Source organism: Gopherus evgoodei, chromosome 3 (assembly GCF_007399415.2).
Source record: "Gopherus evgoodei ecotype Sinaloan lineage chromosome 3, rGopEvg1_v1.p, whole genome shotgun sequence".
In the NCBI taxonomy this organism is placed as follows: domain Eukaryota; kingdom Metazoa; phylum Chordata; order Testudines; family Testudinidae; genus Gopherus; species Gopherus evgoodei.
The window spans coordinates 223,631,299-223,649,571 of NC_044324.1; the positions used below are offsets into that span (position 1 = coordinate 223,631,299).

The following is an 18,273-nucleotide window of genomic DNA, read 5'->3' on the forward strand; positions in this document are numbered from 1 at the left end:
AGGAGGAAACCCAGGGGTGGAGCAGAAGCCCTGGGATCCTGATCTTGACCCTGAAGGAAGGGGTTACCCAGAGGATGAAGAAGAAAGCCTGTGGACAGTGGAGTAGGAAGCAGCAGCAAGGGATGGGGCTGTGCAGACCTTGGCTGCTGCTGATAGGGTTCCTGGCTGGAGCCTGGAGTAGCACCCAGGCTACCCTACCAGCCACTGGGAAAGTGACAGTCTGGAAGGGGAAGACTGCCTGGAGTGGCATCCAGACAGCTGGTCCGGTGAGACTTTGTTACCCCACAAGGAGAAAACTGGTGCCCTGAGCACAGCACCAAACAACAGAGGAAGCACTGCTACAACTAGAGAGCAAGAGAGGCTGCAGCACAAGTGAAGGAAGGAAGGGGAACTCAGACCAGGCAGAGCTACTCCACAAATGCAGCCACAAGGAGACACTCCAGTGGTGAGTGAACCACTGGAGCCTGTTCCCTAAGGGTTTCAAAATATCCTAGGGCTGTTTCGATGTTCCGTCCCTGCTCCATTAGGGAACAGGCTCATTTAAAGTTGTGCAATGCTCCTTTATAACATTGTTTGGCTGCCTGCTCTGTACAGTGCTTGTAGGATTCTCTGGAAGAGCAGCAACTTTACGAGGGAGCATTGCACAACTTTCTCTCCTTCCCCTCCCTCCCAGAGCTTCCCCTGCTGCCAACCAGTTATTAGGACTTTCTGGGAGGGTGGGGAAGAAGAGTGGACATAGCGCACTCAGGGAAGGAGGCAGCGTGGCTGGGGGAGCTTCGCTGCTGGTGGATGCAGAGCACCTGTTAATTTTTCACAGTCAACCAAGACTGAACTCTGCCAGCATTCAGGAGGCTGGAGGGGAGGGGGGAAGAGCTTCACAAACATCATTGCTGAGTATAGTATTAAATTGTTTGTTTAAAATTGTTTAAAACTTATACTGTTTATGTATATAATGCCTTTTGTCTGGCAAAAAATTTTTCCTTGGAACCTAACGCCCCCATTTACATTAAATCTTATGGGAAAATTGGATGAGTTTAACGTCGTTTCGCTTAAAGTCGCATTTTTAAGGAACATAACTACAACGTTAAGTGGGGAGGTACTGTACTGAAGTCCTGCCTCAGTCACAGGCTCCTTGTATGATCTTGCTTCTGTTCTTTCCTTTTCCCCAGCTGCAAGGTGCTGGACTGAGGGCCTGAGCGGCATTGATGAAAAGAGAGATGTAGTTGCTGTAAAATGCAGTATAAGTGACAGCTGCATGCTCCATCCCTATCCAGCTGGGACATGAGGCAACATGGGCTTAGAGGAGGCTAATCAGCTGCAGGTTCAGATGAGTACTGAGATCCATGTTACCTAGAAGGGAGTAGGTGCTGATCTTCAGAGGTATTTAGGTGCTTCAATGCCACTGATTTCAATGGGAGTTAGGCACCTAAAGACCTTTGAGGATCTGGGCCTAGGTTCGTTGAGTTGGGGGAAGGAAATGAAAAGGAAAAGGCTGGGATCCTTTGGACCCAGATTGACTGTTTGGTGGCTACACCATTTCACAAATAGTGCGCATGCAATATACACTGCAGTATATAGCATTGCTAAAAAGACACCACTGAACGGGAATAACCAAGTTAGATTTAAGTTGTGGCTTCCCCATCATTGGATATGTTTAAGAACAGGTTGGACAAACCCCTATCAGGGATGGTCTAGCTTGGTCCTGTCTCAGGGCAGGGGGCTGGACTTGATGACTCCTCAACGTCCCTTCCAGCCCATTTCTATGATTCTAAGTGGAATGAAAAATTGAAGATACGCATTCTCTGACTATTCTCCAAAATGGCAAAATGTATTATAAAATCTCTCCCCATGAGTGTCTGGGAGCAGAGGGGAAAAAAATATTGCTTCAAGCATTAAAAACATCACCTACCTCAACAGTCATAAACAGTTTACTAGCTGTTTATTTTTAATGCAGCTAGTGGAAACCTAAAAAGGATGCTATACACTTTCCCTAAAAATAGTGTGAAAACACTTAGTTTTGGCAAATTTAGTCAGGCACTTGTTCAGAATGTTCTTAACATACGATGCTTCACAGTGTGTATTCCATGGTTTCCAAGGAAAGAGAAGGCAGCTCTGTACCATGGTCTATGATAGATTATAGTATGTTGTGAGAGGAATCATTTTGTTCTCTTAGGAGTGAGCAGAATTTGATGATAGTCCATGAAAGAGCAAAATTAGCTAGATAGTTGTTTGTTCCTCTGAATTCCTTTTGGAAACAGACTCAAGACCTTCCTATGAAGATGCAGACTGCTGGGTTTTGTATTTCTGGTAGGCATCTAGTATTTCTGTGACGATGCTTGGATCATCCAGCGTGGTGACATCTCCCAAATCGTTGCATTGGTCAGTGACGATTTTCTTCAGCACCCTTCTCATAATTTTCCCTGATCGTGTTTTAGGAAGGCGTTTCACCACCTGAAGAGAAGAACAAATACACTTGCCTTAGAACTTTCATCCTAATAAGAATGTTTGAGTGAACCGAGCCTTGAAATGATCCCACTGCATATGCCCAGTGAGATTCCTGGGAACTGTTTAAGAGCTGGGCATAGTGGTCACTGTCCAGGAAGGAGGAATATAGTGATGTTTATTTTTTTATTAGTTAATTGATTTTTCTCCTTTCTTTTTCCAGTTTTGGCCCCATGGGAGATGCTAGGTGCTCAGCACTTTTGAAAATCAGGCTACTTATTCAGGTGCTAAACTACAGAGTTAGAAGCCTACCCATAGGCACCTGTGTCTAGTAATCTTGGCCTCTACTCACATAACTCTCAACGTGGCTTACAAAAACAGGTAGGTATCATCATCCCTATTTATAGACAAGGAATCTAATGCCCGGAACAGTTCAGCCACCTGCTCAGGGTCACCTAATACTGTAAGTCAGTGGCAGAGCCAGAAATACATCTCAGGTCTTCTGATTCCAAGTCCCATGTCCTATCCTCTGTAGTCCGCTACCTCCCGTGTACAGGCAACGGTTAATGTTAACTGATAAGGTTCTAGGGAAGGCCCCAGCAGTGGACCTGAAGGGTTACAATTTGACTACACTGGCAGTTGAATGACAAAACTTTTGTCTTTCAGAGGTGTTTAAAAAAAAATCCCGAAAGACAAAACTTTTAGCAGTAACAAGTGCCAGTGTGAACAGCGCTTTGTTGGCTTGGCGCAAACACCGCTCCTTGGGGGTGGAAGTTTTAGGTCAGCAAGAGGGCCGACAAACAGCGGCTACACTGCGCAACTTTTAGTGGGATACCCACATCGCTAAAAGCTGTGTAGTGTAGACATAGCCTTTGTCTGGCTTCTGTAGGATAGTTCCTTTGGACAGACAGGCCACGCAAGCCACCATACGACTGCTCTGTTTTTGGATATATATGCCGAAAACAGGCCAGTGGATAAGAAAACCGAAGAGCATTAACTGCTAATCTGTAGGGAAAGGGAGCAGTATGATCAGCCATGGACTTTACTCTGGGAATCCGGCGAACACCCTGATGGCTCTGGGAGTAAGTCTTTCGATGCCTGGGTGAGATGAGCATTAATTGGTAGTGCAAAGTCAGGATGCGTTACCTCCTCTTGGCCTATACTACAACAGTAGCTTTGCTCTTGTATGTTCCAACCTTTCCTTTAATTTAAAAAAAAAAAACACGGGGGTATTCCAAATACCTCTGTATTCCCATCAGTGCACCCCTCATCCTGATTAACTGTACTGTGGGTCTAACAGACATAGAGGTATATGAATGCAGCAGAGATGCTGTATTAAGATGGAGGCAGAAAATATCAGACATTTTAAGCAACTTGGCTGTTTCTACATGCTTTGAACAGGAGGGGCCAGATGCCTCGTGCCAGAGCTTTGCTCAATGTGGTTTGGAGGCGGAAGTAGAAAAGCTGGTTTGAAGCCCCCTTTGTGCGCTCCAAATTCCTAGGGTTGGTTCAGTCCTTGGCATAAGCAGAACAGCCTCAGGGCTACTCTAAATTGTACGCAGCAGTGGCCCCCAGGAGGATGCTTTGCAACCAAGGATTCCCAGGTGCACTAGCACTCCAGCCATCCCCCTTTTCCTGCAGCCATGCCTTTGATATACTCCTGACACCAAAGCCTGGAGGAGTGGCGTAGGGCTGCTATGCCAGTTCTGCACTACAGAGGAATTCCTCATCTATCTGGTTAACCTGGCTTTAAGGCTGCTCTGCCAAGGAGGAGCAAAGCAGCATTTCTGGGGGCAGGATCAGGCCTGTTAAATGGGTTACAGATGAGATGTCTTGCAATAACACCTACCAGAACGTGATCAGGCACAGCATACTTCGCGATCTTGGAAGCAACTATAGATCTGAGCTCTTCTTTAACACGTTCTGTATGAGCTGTGTCTTCTTTTAACACTATGAAAGCAAAGGCACCTGGAAGGGAAGTAAACAGAGGGCGTGTACTGTACATTAAATCATTGTTGAGAAAGGCATTCATTTCAGCTGGACTGCGTGCACAGGTGCTGTTTCACATGCCTGTAGCAACTGTCAGGGTTAGGGTCTACCTTGCCCATTCTGAGTAATACCTCACACTGCAGGTGCTTCCAAGAATACCAGCAGTTTACACAGTAGTGGTGAGTAAGGATGTCAGAATCAGGTCCTTAATGATTAATGTGCCTCGTTCTGGAGTCCCTGAACCAGATGCTGATCTCAGTTACAGTGATGGTAAAACTGAAGTAACTCCACTGAAGTCACCAAGCATAAATGAGATTAGAATCTGGCCCATGGAGGTCAGGGGTTTGGATTCTGTTTCACACTGCTTTCTTGAGAACAAACCTTTATTTTCATTTACTAACATGGAGTCAAACACTACAGTAAAACACTATCCCCTTATAGTGATAAGGGTTTAAGGGATGTCCAGGAAAATTAATCCAAATTAACTAAAGATGTGAATTTGAACTGGATTAGTTAAACCAAATTAAATCCCTCTGTGAACATGCTCTTTTGGAATAAAAATGGCCTTAATTTGGTTTAGTTTAATTCAATTCCAAAGTGAATTAAACAAAACCAAGTTAAAGTCACTTTAATTTTGAATAACAGCATCCACACAGCGATTTAATGTAATTTAATTAACCTACTTCAAATTCACACCTAGTTGATTCAGATTAATTTTCCTAAAAGTTCTTGTGTAGACAAGCTCTTAGATAATTTCTCCCGCCCCACAAGGTAGGAAATTAATGCACAGTGAAGTTCCTTCACTTAATCCTTAACTCATCTCTTTCTGTCTCAGTGTATGGGACATAAGACTCATGAGGGGAATCTGGTATCTGAGATCCCTGCACCCCATAAGCATGAGTTATGGAAGCATTGCTATTCTACTGGCCCAGATTTGGTTTCACTTACACGAATGCAGCTCCCATTAACTTTAAGGAAGAGTATGACTTAGGTCTGGTCCATGCTACAACCTATATTGGTATAACTATGTCACTCAGGGGTGTGAAAAATCCACACTCCCAAGCAACGTAGTTATACCGACCTACCACTGGTGTAGACAGCATTATGTCAATAGGAAAGCTTCTCCCAACAGCATAGTGTCATCATTAAGGTGCTACATTAGTACAGCTGGGCTGATGCAGCATTTTAAGTGTTGACTTGTCCTTAGAACAAAAATGGACCCAATGATGTTATGCCAGTATCTTAACAAGGGGCTCCCACAAATATTTTCCCCTTCAGTCTGTGATAAGCTCCCTGGGGCAGAGATCACAGATGAGAAAGGAGGTAGTATCCAATTATTTTTAAATTTAAAAAAAAAAGTCTTTCTCTGAGTTAAATAAGCAATGGTGACTGAATTCCAGAAAGAATAAGATTGGTCTGTTCCTTAGCTTCATTAGCAAGGGTAAGGAAAACTGTGAAGAGAGAGATTTGAAGGTGGCAAGATTCAGGGTCTGGTGCTTGCCAGTTCTAGAGCCCCCCCACTGAAAATGCCTATCCCGATGCCTTCTGCAGGCTTTCCTCTGGAGACTTCAAACTTTAATGTCTCTGTTGATATCATCTGTCACAGTGAGGTGCAGAGAGAAATGGCCTTTGATTAGCTAGGTTCTTCCCATTAAGGGCTTTAAGTATCAAGAGCGGATCGTTGAAATGGATCCAGAAGTGGACAGGGAGTGAAAGCAGAGAACAAAGCATCAGTGTGATTTGTTGAACTAGCCAATCTCCCTTTCAGACTGCCTGCTGCTCTGTGTACTGGTTTGGCAGAAAGTTGAGGGAAAGGTTGCAAAGGAAATTAGCCATCTGTATATTTCCATTAAGGACACTATTTTACACACTTACCTTCTCCTTTGATCTCATGGGGGTAACCAATCACAGCTGTTTCAGGCACAGCCGGATGTTCATCCTTAAAAAAAAGAATGTAGCAAAATATAACAGCCCCCTCTTTCAGGCCATGTTAGGTATGTCTACATGTGCCGGCTGACTCAGGCTCAAGGGGCTGAGGCTAAGGGCTGTTTAATTCTGCTGTGGACATTCAGGCTTGGGTCCCCACACATCGCAGGACCCAAGCCCAAATGTCTACACCACAATTAAACAGCCCCTTAGCCCAAGCCTGAGTCAGTTGGCACATGCCAGCTGCAGGTTTTTAATTGCAGTGTAGACATACCTGTAGTTTACAAGAGCCTGTGCGAGCTCTTCTGGGAACTGTAACCAGTTGTGTGTGAAGTTCTCACTACCTTTCCCACTTTTCTGAGCCTTCTGTAAGTGCACAGTACCAAAAGGCCAACTTCTACGTAAGAACGGCCACACTGGGTCCGACCAAAGGCCCATCAAGCCCAGTATCCTGTCTGCCAACAGTGGCCAATGCCAGGTGCCCCAGAGGGAATGAACAGAACAGGAAATCATCAAGTGATCCATCCCCTGTCACTCATTCCCAGCTTCTGGCAAACAGAGGCAAGGGACACTGCCCCTGCCAATAGCCATTGATGGACCTATCCTCCATGAATTTACCTAGTTGTTTTTTAACCCTGTTATAGACTTGCCACATTAATGCTATGCTTAATGAAATTAACAGGAGCCATGTGTGCCTGTCTCAAAGCAGCATTTAACCCATTATTTCTGGTTCCAAAGGGCCCTGTTTTTAAACAACTGAATAGTATTTTCTGACATCCCTTTTGGCTAATAAGAGTAAATCCAGAAAAAATGCATTCTATCTATAATTGGGATTAGCCCCTATGCAGCCAACCGTTGCCAGTGACTGGAGCAGCTGCACTGCTGCAAACCCCAAGTAGAGAGGAAGCTGTGGTTTGCACTAACTGAGCCTCTCCTTGCTGGAAATGAGCTTTTCTTGCCTACACCTGCATTGATGCAGAATCACTCACTGCTGATCCGCAAGTACAGTCAAGGCCTTGAGGTTCATTCTCCACAGCTTTGCACTTTGGGTAGTTGTCTACACCAAACCAAGTGCAAAACATCTTTCTTATATCCACTTTTTACTGGTGTAAATCTGTGCACAAGGTACAGGACAAGGCAGTGGAGAAGTGGGCCTCAATCTTCTAACCAATGGAGGAGGCACTTCCAGGCTGAATATAGATCTTTATTATTTATTATATGGCTTCATAATACTGACTTATTCTGCCCATGATTCATAGTTAACACTGACAATCTTTCTACACTGATAGAGCTGATCATGTGTACAGGTTGATAGAGCATATATTCATCGTAAACCAAAAATGGGTTATGCTATTTTAAATTTCATTAAAATATGGAAGAAATTTCTCTCTCAGCTGGGCTTCTCTGAAAAGGAACCTGCATGACAAGATATAGTTGTAATCATATTAGGTCTTCAAAAAGCTATCATCAAAAGTTTGCACTAATGTCGCTAAGAGATTTATTTGTAGATATGATATTACAATCATCCCTGCAATTTATCAAATTTCACATCTGGTTAATGTTTGCAAGTGAGGCACATAACATGCAAATAAATGCTCAGGTCAAGCTGTGTATAGAGCTACTTTGAGAGATGATTTGTTCAGTTCTGTGGCTACCATGACCTCTCATCTAGATGATGGACCAGATCCTCAGCTGCTGTAAATTGCCTTTGCTCCATATTTAATGTTGGAGAAGGTTACAAAACATGTTCAAGTAGCCAGAAAGCTGAGAAAAAAACATTAACTCCATCAAAGCTACTGGTGGGGGAAGCTAGAGGCGAGTTTTGAAGCTCCCACCATCCAAAAGTAAAACAACAACGATACGAAGTCACAGATGCATCTTGAAGAGATGAAATACGATTGAGATCTTATCAGTTCAAACAAAGGAACTGCATGTAGCCCTTCACTTTGATATCCTCCATAAAAACTATCTTAGCCCTGAATGAGTTTCATCCATACACCCTTCCATGGTTTACGTAACAAGATTCTTTTCTTAGCATAATTACAGCCTGGTGTGTTTAGTATCAAGGGTGTGTGTGGGTGAAACATACACGAGAAAGATTCAGTGGAAGCAATGTTAACCCTTACACAGAAACCGATGGGCTAGATCCTCCAGTGATGTACAGTGGCATCACTCCTTTAAAGTACTTGAAACACTTCTGATTTTTACCAGCTGAGGATCTGGCCGCATGCATGAAAAGCTTTTCTGGGATATTGAAAATTACCATGGCATCTTCAATCTCTGCAGTTCCAAGCCTGTGACCGCTGATATTTATGACGTCATCCATCCGCCCTGTTATTTGATAATACCCCTCTGAGGATCTATAGGCACCATCCCCTGTGAAATAATAACCTGTAGCAACAAAGAACACCATCCCCTGTGATCAACAGCAGCTAGCATAATAATTCATTATCAGTATTTGTGGTTATTATTTTTATTATTACTTTATACTTTTATCCCCTTCCAATCACAGATCTCAAAGCACTTTACAGGCACCAGTTAACTGACCCACACACCACTCCGGAGGGCAAGGTTTTGTTACATCCACTTTACAGATGGTAACAGCCACCCACTTCTAATTATGAATTTGTATCCTGGATGAGACATTGGACTGGAATGCAGGCGATCTGGGCTCTATACCCAGCCCTGCCACAGCCTCCCTGTGTGACCTGAGGCAAATCACTTATTCTCTCTGTGCCTCAGTTCTCTGGTGTAAAATGAGGATAACAATCCTTCTTTTCTCCCAGTGAGTGAGTGATCTGTCTGGTCTGCTTAGGCTGTGGGCCTCAGCACCACGGGAATACAAAAAATAATGCTAATCAAGCATTCTGACAAAATCCAATGACTCCTGCTGTCCCTCCGGAGGTGGGGTGAACGGCCCCCTTGCCAGCATCCCCCTCCCAGGGCCCCACAAGGCACTGACACACTTAGCACTCTGCACACACTTGGCTTCCCTTCACACACACTCCTACGGGGATCACAGTTTAAGAGCCAGGAGTTAACCCTTAAACCCCGCTTAGGTGTTAAACATACATGGGATGTCCATGACATCATGATCTGATGTCCATGATACCAGGATTTAGCTCCAGGAGAGGCCGCATGGTCCAGTGGATAGAGCACCTGAGCAGGACTCAAGACCCTGGGGCTTATCTACATGGCAAATCAATGGCCAGCCAGGGAGGGAATCTATAGCACACTAGTCTGACACACATTAACTGGCCATGTAGACAAGCCCCACATTTCATAACACCCTTGAGAGGTAAGAAAGTAGAATCAGTAAAGGGGATTGATCTACTCAAGGTCACACAGTGAGGTATTGACAGAAAAGATCCAATAATCTTGAGTTCCATTCCAGTGTTCTACCTGTTAGGTTGCACTGACTCCCTGATGGTTACTTTGAATTAAAAACAAACACACTTGTAAGATTGTTTGAACACACAACCTGTGCCTATCATAATGCACACAAACAGGTTTGCATGGGTGTCAAACACCCCAGCTTCAGTACTCTGATCAGTGGCAGAAAGACTATCAGAAGAATCTTTTCATCTTTATCTATTAAAAGAAATACTACTTTCAAGGGAAGTGATTTTGAGGACGTGGAATTCTGATGCTTGGAAACCCTCTGCTGAAGAGAAAAAGATCAGCTGGTTCTGACAAATTCAGGTATTGCCGAACACATGAGTTTTCTGACACGTGCTGTGGAGATGGGTTTTTTCCCCTATTCCACTACCAATCCATCGATGCTTCTCCACATTTCTTTGGGTCATTCCTGCAAACGTTTCTAGACACTGTAAGGCAGCACTGGAAATGATGGGTGAAATTAGATGGTGGTGTTTGGCAGGATGAATTAACTCCCAGCAAGACAGTGCAAGATGACCACAGAACAAAGATATTTTTGGTGGCATGATAATAAGAGGATATTTTTGGTCAGTCTTATTTTCGCAACAGAGAAAAACAACTTTCTAAGCAAAACAACTTGGTTTGTAACAAATTCATCGCTCCCTAAGTCTTCATTATTATAATTGTGCTGCAACCAAGAGTTACTGGAACCTCATTGCACCAGCTGGAAGAAGACCAAATCCTCTAGCTCTAAGAGTACATCTACACTGTGCCAGCCAACTCAGGCTCCTGGGGCTCAGGCTGCGGGTCTGTTTCATTGCTGGGTAGATGTCTGGGCTTGGGCTGGAGCCCAGGCTGTAGGACTGTGGGGTGGTAGAGTCCCCGAGCTTGGGCTGCAGCCTGATTCCAGACAGCTACACAGCAATGAAACAGCCCTGCAGCCTGAGCGCCAGCCACAGGTTTTACTTTGCTGTGTAGCCAGACCTGTAAACCACTACTGCATTTAAGCAGTTTTGATTCAGTCCAGTAGAGGGCAGCTGTAAAGATACACAGCAGCCAATTCACTAGAACAATATCTTGTATATAGCACTGCTGACAACCTGCTGGTACTGATATTGCAGTCCATCACTCTTCCCTGACACCCTCCTTACCTGGATACATTTTGAAATAAGTATCTATAAATCTTTGATGATCTCCATAGATGGTTCTTGCCAGGCCAGGCCAGGGCTGTGCAATGCACAGAGCACCAGAAACATCATTTCCTTCTATAACTCTTCCCTGTTGGTCCAAGCACAGGAAGGAACATCAGACCAGATGGGAAACATCCCAGATTAAAGGAAAGCAGCTGGTTAGTACGATCTAGCTATGTGGAGCGGATTCTGATTTTACCCCGGTTTTACATTGACTTCAAAGGTGTCACTCCTTCACATTCTGCAGATTTGCAGACTCAGTGTCTATTATTGCAATGGTTTATTCTTAATGTTTCCCACTCACATTTTGGCAGCAATTGAACATGGGGGGGGGAATGTACCCACTAGAGGAATTACTGTGCATTGTCTGTGTCATGCTTTCATCATTCATGTACACAAATAACAGCATCTGATTCTATGACTAATACGCTATTCAGACAAAAGGAAAGGCAAGTGATCCCTTGGAGTGCAAAGAACAATACAAGATTCACAGAATCCCACTCTTCAGCATTATGGTCCATATGCTGGATTCAAACTGGTGCCAGAGCAGAGCCCAGCTCAGTGGCAGAAGGGCTGGCACCTTCTTGATCCCAGAGCTGCCGTGGCTGACTCTGTGCCCAGTACAGGCACAGGGCAGCCGAGTGTCCTTGCAACAGCACCACATCACCACTCTCCATCCCACCCTCCCAACTCTCACCAACATGTCCCTGGGCTACAGCCTCCTGTGGGAGGGCAGTGTCCTTCCTAAGCCACCTGACAGCCAGGCTGAGTGGACTGCTAACAGCTCCAGAACAGCTGTTGGCTAGAGAGGCCAAGGCCCCTCAGAGCAAAGATATCGCCGAGCAATGTGAAGAAAGGGCAGAGCATCAGTAACTCCCACAACCCAAACCACAGTCGTGAACTTGATTCCCTTCCTCTCCCTCACTCAGGAAGTTACTGCACCTGTCACATCACCAATTATCTGTCTGCCGCAGACAGACATTGTGAAGAGGAGTTAAGTATTATTCTTCCTATTTTACAGCTCAGGAAACTGAGGCAGAGAGGCTAAGGGTCAGGTTTTCAAAGGTATTTACTCGCCCAAGACACAGATAGATGCCTAGCAGGATTTGTGAAGCATCCAAGCAGGTTTAGTGCCTAAGTCTTGTTATTTGAATGGGCGTTAGGTGCCTCACATGCTTAGGTGCTTTGGAAAATCCCACTAGGCATCAAAATACCTTTGAAAACCCAGTGCTAAGCAACTTGCCTAAGGCTACACAGCAAGGCCCCAAGTATTCAATCCCCTCAGCCCATGCCAAAATCCACTGCTGCCTATGGGGCACTGAGCACACAGATCAGGCCCCAAATCAGCAATACAGACTGGCCTGGAGCTCAGACGTTTTGGGTCTTGGCCCTGTGCCCAAGGTATTAGACAGCACTGCCTCACCACTGGGCAATGAAAATATTCTCACTGTGGGAAAAGGGGCCGCTAACAATGGAAACATTTTGTCTAAGGTCATGTACCCAACTTTCAGAATATCTATTTCTCAGCAGTATCAATGAATGTCCACAGATAGACACGCCAAGCCTGACTCTAGTGGGCACTGCGCAGGGCACTGGTTATACAGAGATCACAGGGGGGTTCGTTGGCTACAATCCACATTCAGCAAACATTTTAAGGAGAACAATTCCCTACAAAGCTGTAAGTTGGCTGTGTTCCCAGTGCACTTCACTCACGCCAGTCCCGTTGGCTCCAGCGAGACTATGCGTGAGTAAAGTTACACACCTGTATGAGTGTCTGCAGCATTGGCACTTACATTATACAATCATCACTATCACATAGGGGCCAGTCCAAAAACATTACCTCGCTACTCGCTGTTGGCTTTCTAACTAGAATATTTAAATATGCATGAATATGGCTTGATTCCCTACTGTACCATTGGAACAGATGAGGCACAAAACATTTTCCTAAATGCTTTTGGCATGAAATAGGGGAATTAGCCGGACAACCCCAGGGCAGCATCTCCAGCAGCTCTTTTCCTGTCTTTGCACTATTGCCCGCAGTGACAGAGCACAGTCCCAACTCACATTCTCATCCATCAGTGCGGGTATAATCCCAAAGAACGGTCTCATTGCCATAGCAGGAATGACGTCAGCTCCTTCCTCCGAGGGCCGGGGAGCAATGCAGATGCCGCCTGTTTCTGGAAGAACAATGAGAAAGTAAAAGAGGCTGGGACACACTGGAACGGCAGGTGAGGCTGGATGAAAGCAAGCACCTACTTTTCTCAGCTACACAAGACCAGCAAATTACAGACACACTCCCAACTAAAAACCCTTTGATTGTTGTAGTGAATGTGATGGTCCCAGGATATTAGAGACAAGGCAGGGGAAGTGATACCTTTTATTGGACCAACTTCTGTCGGGGAGAGAGACCAGCTTTCGAGCTTACACCGAGCTGACCTGAAGAAGAGCTCTGTGCAGCTCGAAAGCTCGCCTCTCTCACCAACTGAAGTTGGTCCAATCGAAGATGTTACCTCACCCACCTTGCTTTACCAAAGAGTACCCACAGTATACCCAATACATTTCCTCTCCATGGGCTGGACAGATAGTGCCGTGTACAAAGTCGGGAAAGATCTGAGCTCAGAAATGATTTTGAGAATCCAAACAACAGCTGCTATATTATCATATTCTTCAAAGCCACACCCATCTGTGCCATGATGCCTACAAAACACTTGCCAATGGCTAGCCACTGGTGAGCGGTGACTCCTGCTTGTCACACTGTTCATAACTGTATCATTGTTACCTATGAGCACCCCATCGGCCACATCCACCTGTTGTAGCTCAACAAACGTCGATTGTTGGCCAGCAACTCTCTTTCTGGTCTGTTTGCACAGTGGCTAGCAGAGTGGGGCTCTGGCCTCTAGGCGGTGCCATAACGACAACATTGGAAGAATAATTAATATATGCATTCCCTTCCTCTTCTCTTCTCTTTGACTTCCTTCCTGCACATTATTTTCTAAACCCTTCACCACTAAGTTTGCTCTCCCCTAAACTCTCTGCACACCTGTCTCTTTTGAACACCAGGATGCCCAAAACCATTAAGTGAAGGTTGGCTGACATATCAGTGCAAAACCTCTGGATGTCTTGGCCCTCATAAGCCACACAAAAGCAGGTGTCCACCTTTATAAAGAGATGACAGTCAGAAATAATGGGGCCGAGGATAGCAGCTGGCCTCAGGTGCAGAGAAGCATCACAGTGCACTGCATAGGGGTAACTGACTCCAAGGGCTTGGTCCTGTGCTCGCTGACATCCATGGCAAAGCTCCCATTGACTTTAAAGCTGCAGAAGCAGTGGCCAAAGCACCATGCAGGAAGGGAAGCAGTGGCCCATATACTTTGTAGGAGCAGCTGTGGCCTAGCGAGTACATTTCTAAGAAGGAGGAGCCCATTGGTTCAGCCTATGCACTCTCTTCCTAGAGTGTGATCCTAAATTAACACACGCACTCCTAGAGTTATCCAGGGAATAAAATAATTCCATGGAAATCAACAAGAGCTGACTGTAGTGAGCACTAATGTGGCACTTACACATTTTCAGATTCCTTTCTTATACATGATGCTACCTGGAAAATGCTGTTCAGCCCCATTTTCTACGCCACAAGGGATTGTAGCAGTGGGGATATAAGCACAAAATATTAGGGGATTTATTTCCTTGTGCTGTTTTTACAGCACTTTGAGGAATTTGTACGCAAAGTGCTTTGTGAGACTAAATTACTACTATTACACAGTATTAGAATAGCCCACCCATTAGGGGCATCCTGAGATTATTTTCCATTCTGAACTGAGCCTCTTAATCATTCTTTCCTCATTTCTGCTGGGATGAATGTTAAATCAGATCAGAGATTTCAACCTTAATCAGATCTTTTATATCCTGACACTAATTCAGATGCACAAAACAGAAGCAAAGAGACAGGAATCTCAGACTTTAAAAATATACGAGCTATGTCCTTGACTGGTATAAATCCGCATTGCTCCACTGGCTTCAGAGACTACACAGACAGAGCCTATGATTTTGCCTCTAGTCTCTTCTCTATAACTAGGAGGAGGAGAAGGTATCTCTAGGTGGAACCATAGAGCTGAAGTATCACTCCACAGAAAAAAGGGCCCAGAGCTGGCTGGCTTATATATCAAATGGGAAATGCTTTGGGAAGTCTCTTCCTCAGGGACGGTGTACACATCAGAAACTTCCGTGCAATGCGACATGACTGCTGCAAGGCCTGCCAGCACTTCCCTATTTCAGAAAGCACACACCATCCTCTACTAGCACAGATAGAATCCAGGGAGGACTGCATCTATTATTTCACAGTAGTGAAGGCGACAGAGTACAAAGCTCATGCTGCATGTACAAGATGTCTGTTTAGCTCCGTTGTAGTGGATGTTCTTTACAACTGAACATGAATTAAAATCACTACTGTAAACAACATTTAAAATATAGACCCTGGCATCTGCTACACAGCACAGTGACTGACTACATAAAACCCAGCAGAGCAGTGCAGATCCAAAGGAGAGATGGTAGTGGGGGGAATGGGGCAAAATCCCTGAAGAAAGTAAAAAGATAAAACAAAGGCAAGACAATGCAAAGAGTGGGAGGAAATTACAACTTTCCACCCTTATGCACAGCAGGCAGTACCTTAGGCAGAGCCCATGCTCCAGCTTGCACTGATGTAATTAAAGGAATGTTTTTTCCACTGATCTAGTTAAACCAGTGCACATTTCTGTGTGGACACTATTAAACTCAGCAATTTAGCTTGTCATGGTAAAGAGCCAACTTCAGCTAAATTGACACAAGCCAGATTTTAACCCCAGTGTGTCCGTGCAGGGGTTTTACAGCAGTTAACTAAATTGGTCTTTAATTAAGAGAAGGCAAAGAACTCCAGAAAGAGGAACAATCCACTCCAAAGCGGCACATTGCACAAACTAAATCCATCCAAAGCCGAGAAAGTCAGGTACCATGGTGTGTGGGGACTTTGAATGTGCACGCCTTGCATTTGCTTGTCACATAATCCAAGCTGACAATGACCTTGACAGAATCGCTCAGCAATTGTCACTCAGGTCTTTGAATACCTCTGCAATGCGTTAAGCACAAACAGACTTTTGCTTAAATATCACACATGCATGCTTCTTGTTTCACCTATTTCCTTAACTATTTCCTGTTGACAGTCACCAAAACCTCCTCTCCTCCCCCACCCATTTTGAGTGCTCCTACACTCCTCCAACAGAGTTTGTAGCACTGCACATTTGAAGCCAAAGCCACCGCTGTTCTATCCTGTACTGCCCAGTAAATTCAGTACTTCGGAGACCAACACAGATTTTCTTGGTCTTAGAAATAAAGTGTGTTCCTTAGCTGACTCTGCAGTGGCATTAACACTGCCATGGAGAAGAGCAGGGTGCAGTTGTGACTGAGGTACCCAATATCAGCAGGACTCCTTGGTGAGCAATGCTGCCTAGGCGGAGGATCTGCTGGGTTGGACACTCCTTGCCCCCTCCACTCGGAGGGGAACACCAGTTAGCAATTTCACCAGCTGAACTCAGAGTTTCCTGGACCTTTTGTGCACTTCTTGTGGGCTTTATCACAGAAGGTATGATCTGGCTCTTAAGAAAGATGCACAAATGGAATTTCTATGCAGAAAGGCTCTTATTTAAAGCCTTACCCTCCTGTGTTCCTTATCTACTTTCTGCTTCTGTCTTTCCATTCAATAAATCTAGTAACTTGTGGAGCAACTCACAATCCATTCTTGGGTCAAACTATACTTACAAATTAGTAGAAAAGAGTTAACAAAAAGTAGCGACCCAGAAAAGTTAACACATGATTCAATGTGAATATGTCTAGCTACCTGGCAAACATTCATAATCTTACTGCGACTGAAGTTGATGAGAGTTTTGCTGGGTTTTTTTAACGGGAGCAGGAGCAAGTCCATTAGCAGAAGCCACATACCCTTTGTGTGACAGAGAAAGAAGAATCTAAGCACTGAAATGCCCTATTAAGAGACGTGTTTCTAAGAACAGCCCTTATTTATTCTATAATACAATTCAGTGCCTCTAGAATCATTTACAACAGTTTACCTTTGGTGTCACTCTAATTCAAAAGCTAAACAGTCTAGTCTCTATTCTACATCATTTAAAACTAGACCAAAAATCACACCAGCTTTGAATCATATTATCACTCACAGCACAGACACCACAGCCTAATATATTAACACTAAGGCCAAGCCTCCACTATCACTTATGTCATTTAGGGCTGTGAAAATAACATCCCCCCAAGCGACATAAGTTTTGCCAGCGTAAGTGGTCATGTGCACTGCGCTACGTTGGTGGAAGAGTTTCTCCTGCCGACACAGCTACCACCACTCACTGGGGCTGGTTTAGTTATGTCGACAGGAAAGCTCTCTCCTGTCAGCACAGAGCAGCTACACAAGAGATCTTACAGAGGCATCATTACAGCTGTGCCACTAATGCAGACATGGCCTAAGAGCTAGCTTAATCTCCCTCTCTCTCTTACACACAAATTCTCTCTCATAATCCCCCTCTCACCTTATCTGCTCACCCAAATACTTTCAAATGGATTCTTCAAGTATGGTTTGCTAATTTTTATGCCTGTTCAGTTTTATTCTCTGGTGACATAACACTGCTTCCAAAGACAATGTTCCACAGAGGACAAAGGCCAATTAATAAAGTAAATTACATTGATTGCGAAAGATGAAATTGAGCTGACACTATGGTCATCAATTCACCCACTGCATCAGCAGTGGATGGGAGGCTAGGGAAGTGGGAGGGTCTCCTTTGGCAGAGGAGAGGGAGAGGGCCATGTGCGGCTATGTGGACTACTACTTTAAGTCTGTAGCAAAAAGTCAGGCAGGAGGGGAGCTGCGGAAGGTTCAAGGCTGAAGCTGTAAGTCTTTGTGAAGCACAGAACAGAGCCAGAACTAAGGGTACGTCCAGACTACCAGCCGTATCGGCGGGTAGCAATCGATTTATCGGGGATCGATATATCGCATCTCGTCTAGATGTGATATATCGATCCCCGAACATACTCCCCATCAACTCCGGAACGCCACCAGAGCAAGCAGCGGTGGTAGTGGAGTCGACAGGGGAGCCGGGGCCATCGATCCCGCGCAATGAGGATGGGAGGTAATTCGGAATAAGATTCGTCGACTTCAGCTACGGTATTCCCATAGCTGAAGTTGCGGATCTTACATCGACATCCCCCCACCCAGTGCAGACCAGGCCTAACACTGAGCTCCCTGTTCAGCGAGAGAAGAAAGTGATTCTTTCCCACCATCCCATGACAGGGAAGAACAGGAGCCTGTTGTTGGGGT

General features: G+C 44.9%; 1 protein-coding gene across 3 annotated transcripts in view; it reads right to left on the reverse strand.

Annotated features, from left to right (window-relative positions):
• Positions 1-1,922: 1,922 nt before the first annotated feature.
• The window catches only part of ACSS1 (acyl-CoA synthetase short chain family member 1), a 70,181-nt gene continuing 53,830 nt past the window's right edge, over positions 1,923-18,273 (reverse strand). For all 3 annotated transcript variants that reach the window (XM_030558253.1, XM_030558254.1, XM_030558255.1), the window contains 6 exons: positions 12,990-13,102; positions 10,887-11,013; positions 8,621-8,748; positions 6,307-6,370; positions 4,292-4,410; positions 1,923-2,451 (listed from right to left, as the gene is read on the reverse strand). In XM_030558253.1, coding sequence (XP_030414113.1) covers positions 2,272-2,451; positions 4,292-4,410; positions 6,307-6,370; positions 8,621-8,748; positions 10,887-11,013; positions 12,990-13,102 — 731 coding nt within the window. In that variant the 3' untranslated portion in view covers positions 1,923-2,271. The remainder of the gene's footprint in view (positions 2,452-4,291; positions 4,411-6,306; positions 6,371-8,620; positions 8,749-10,886; positions 11,014-12,989; positions 13,103-18,273) is intronic.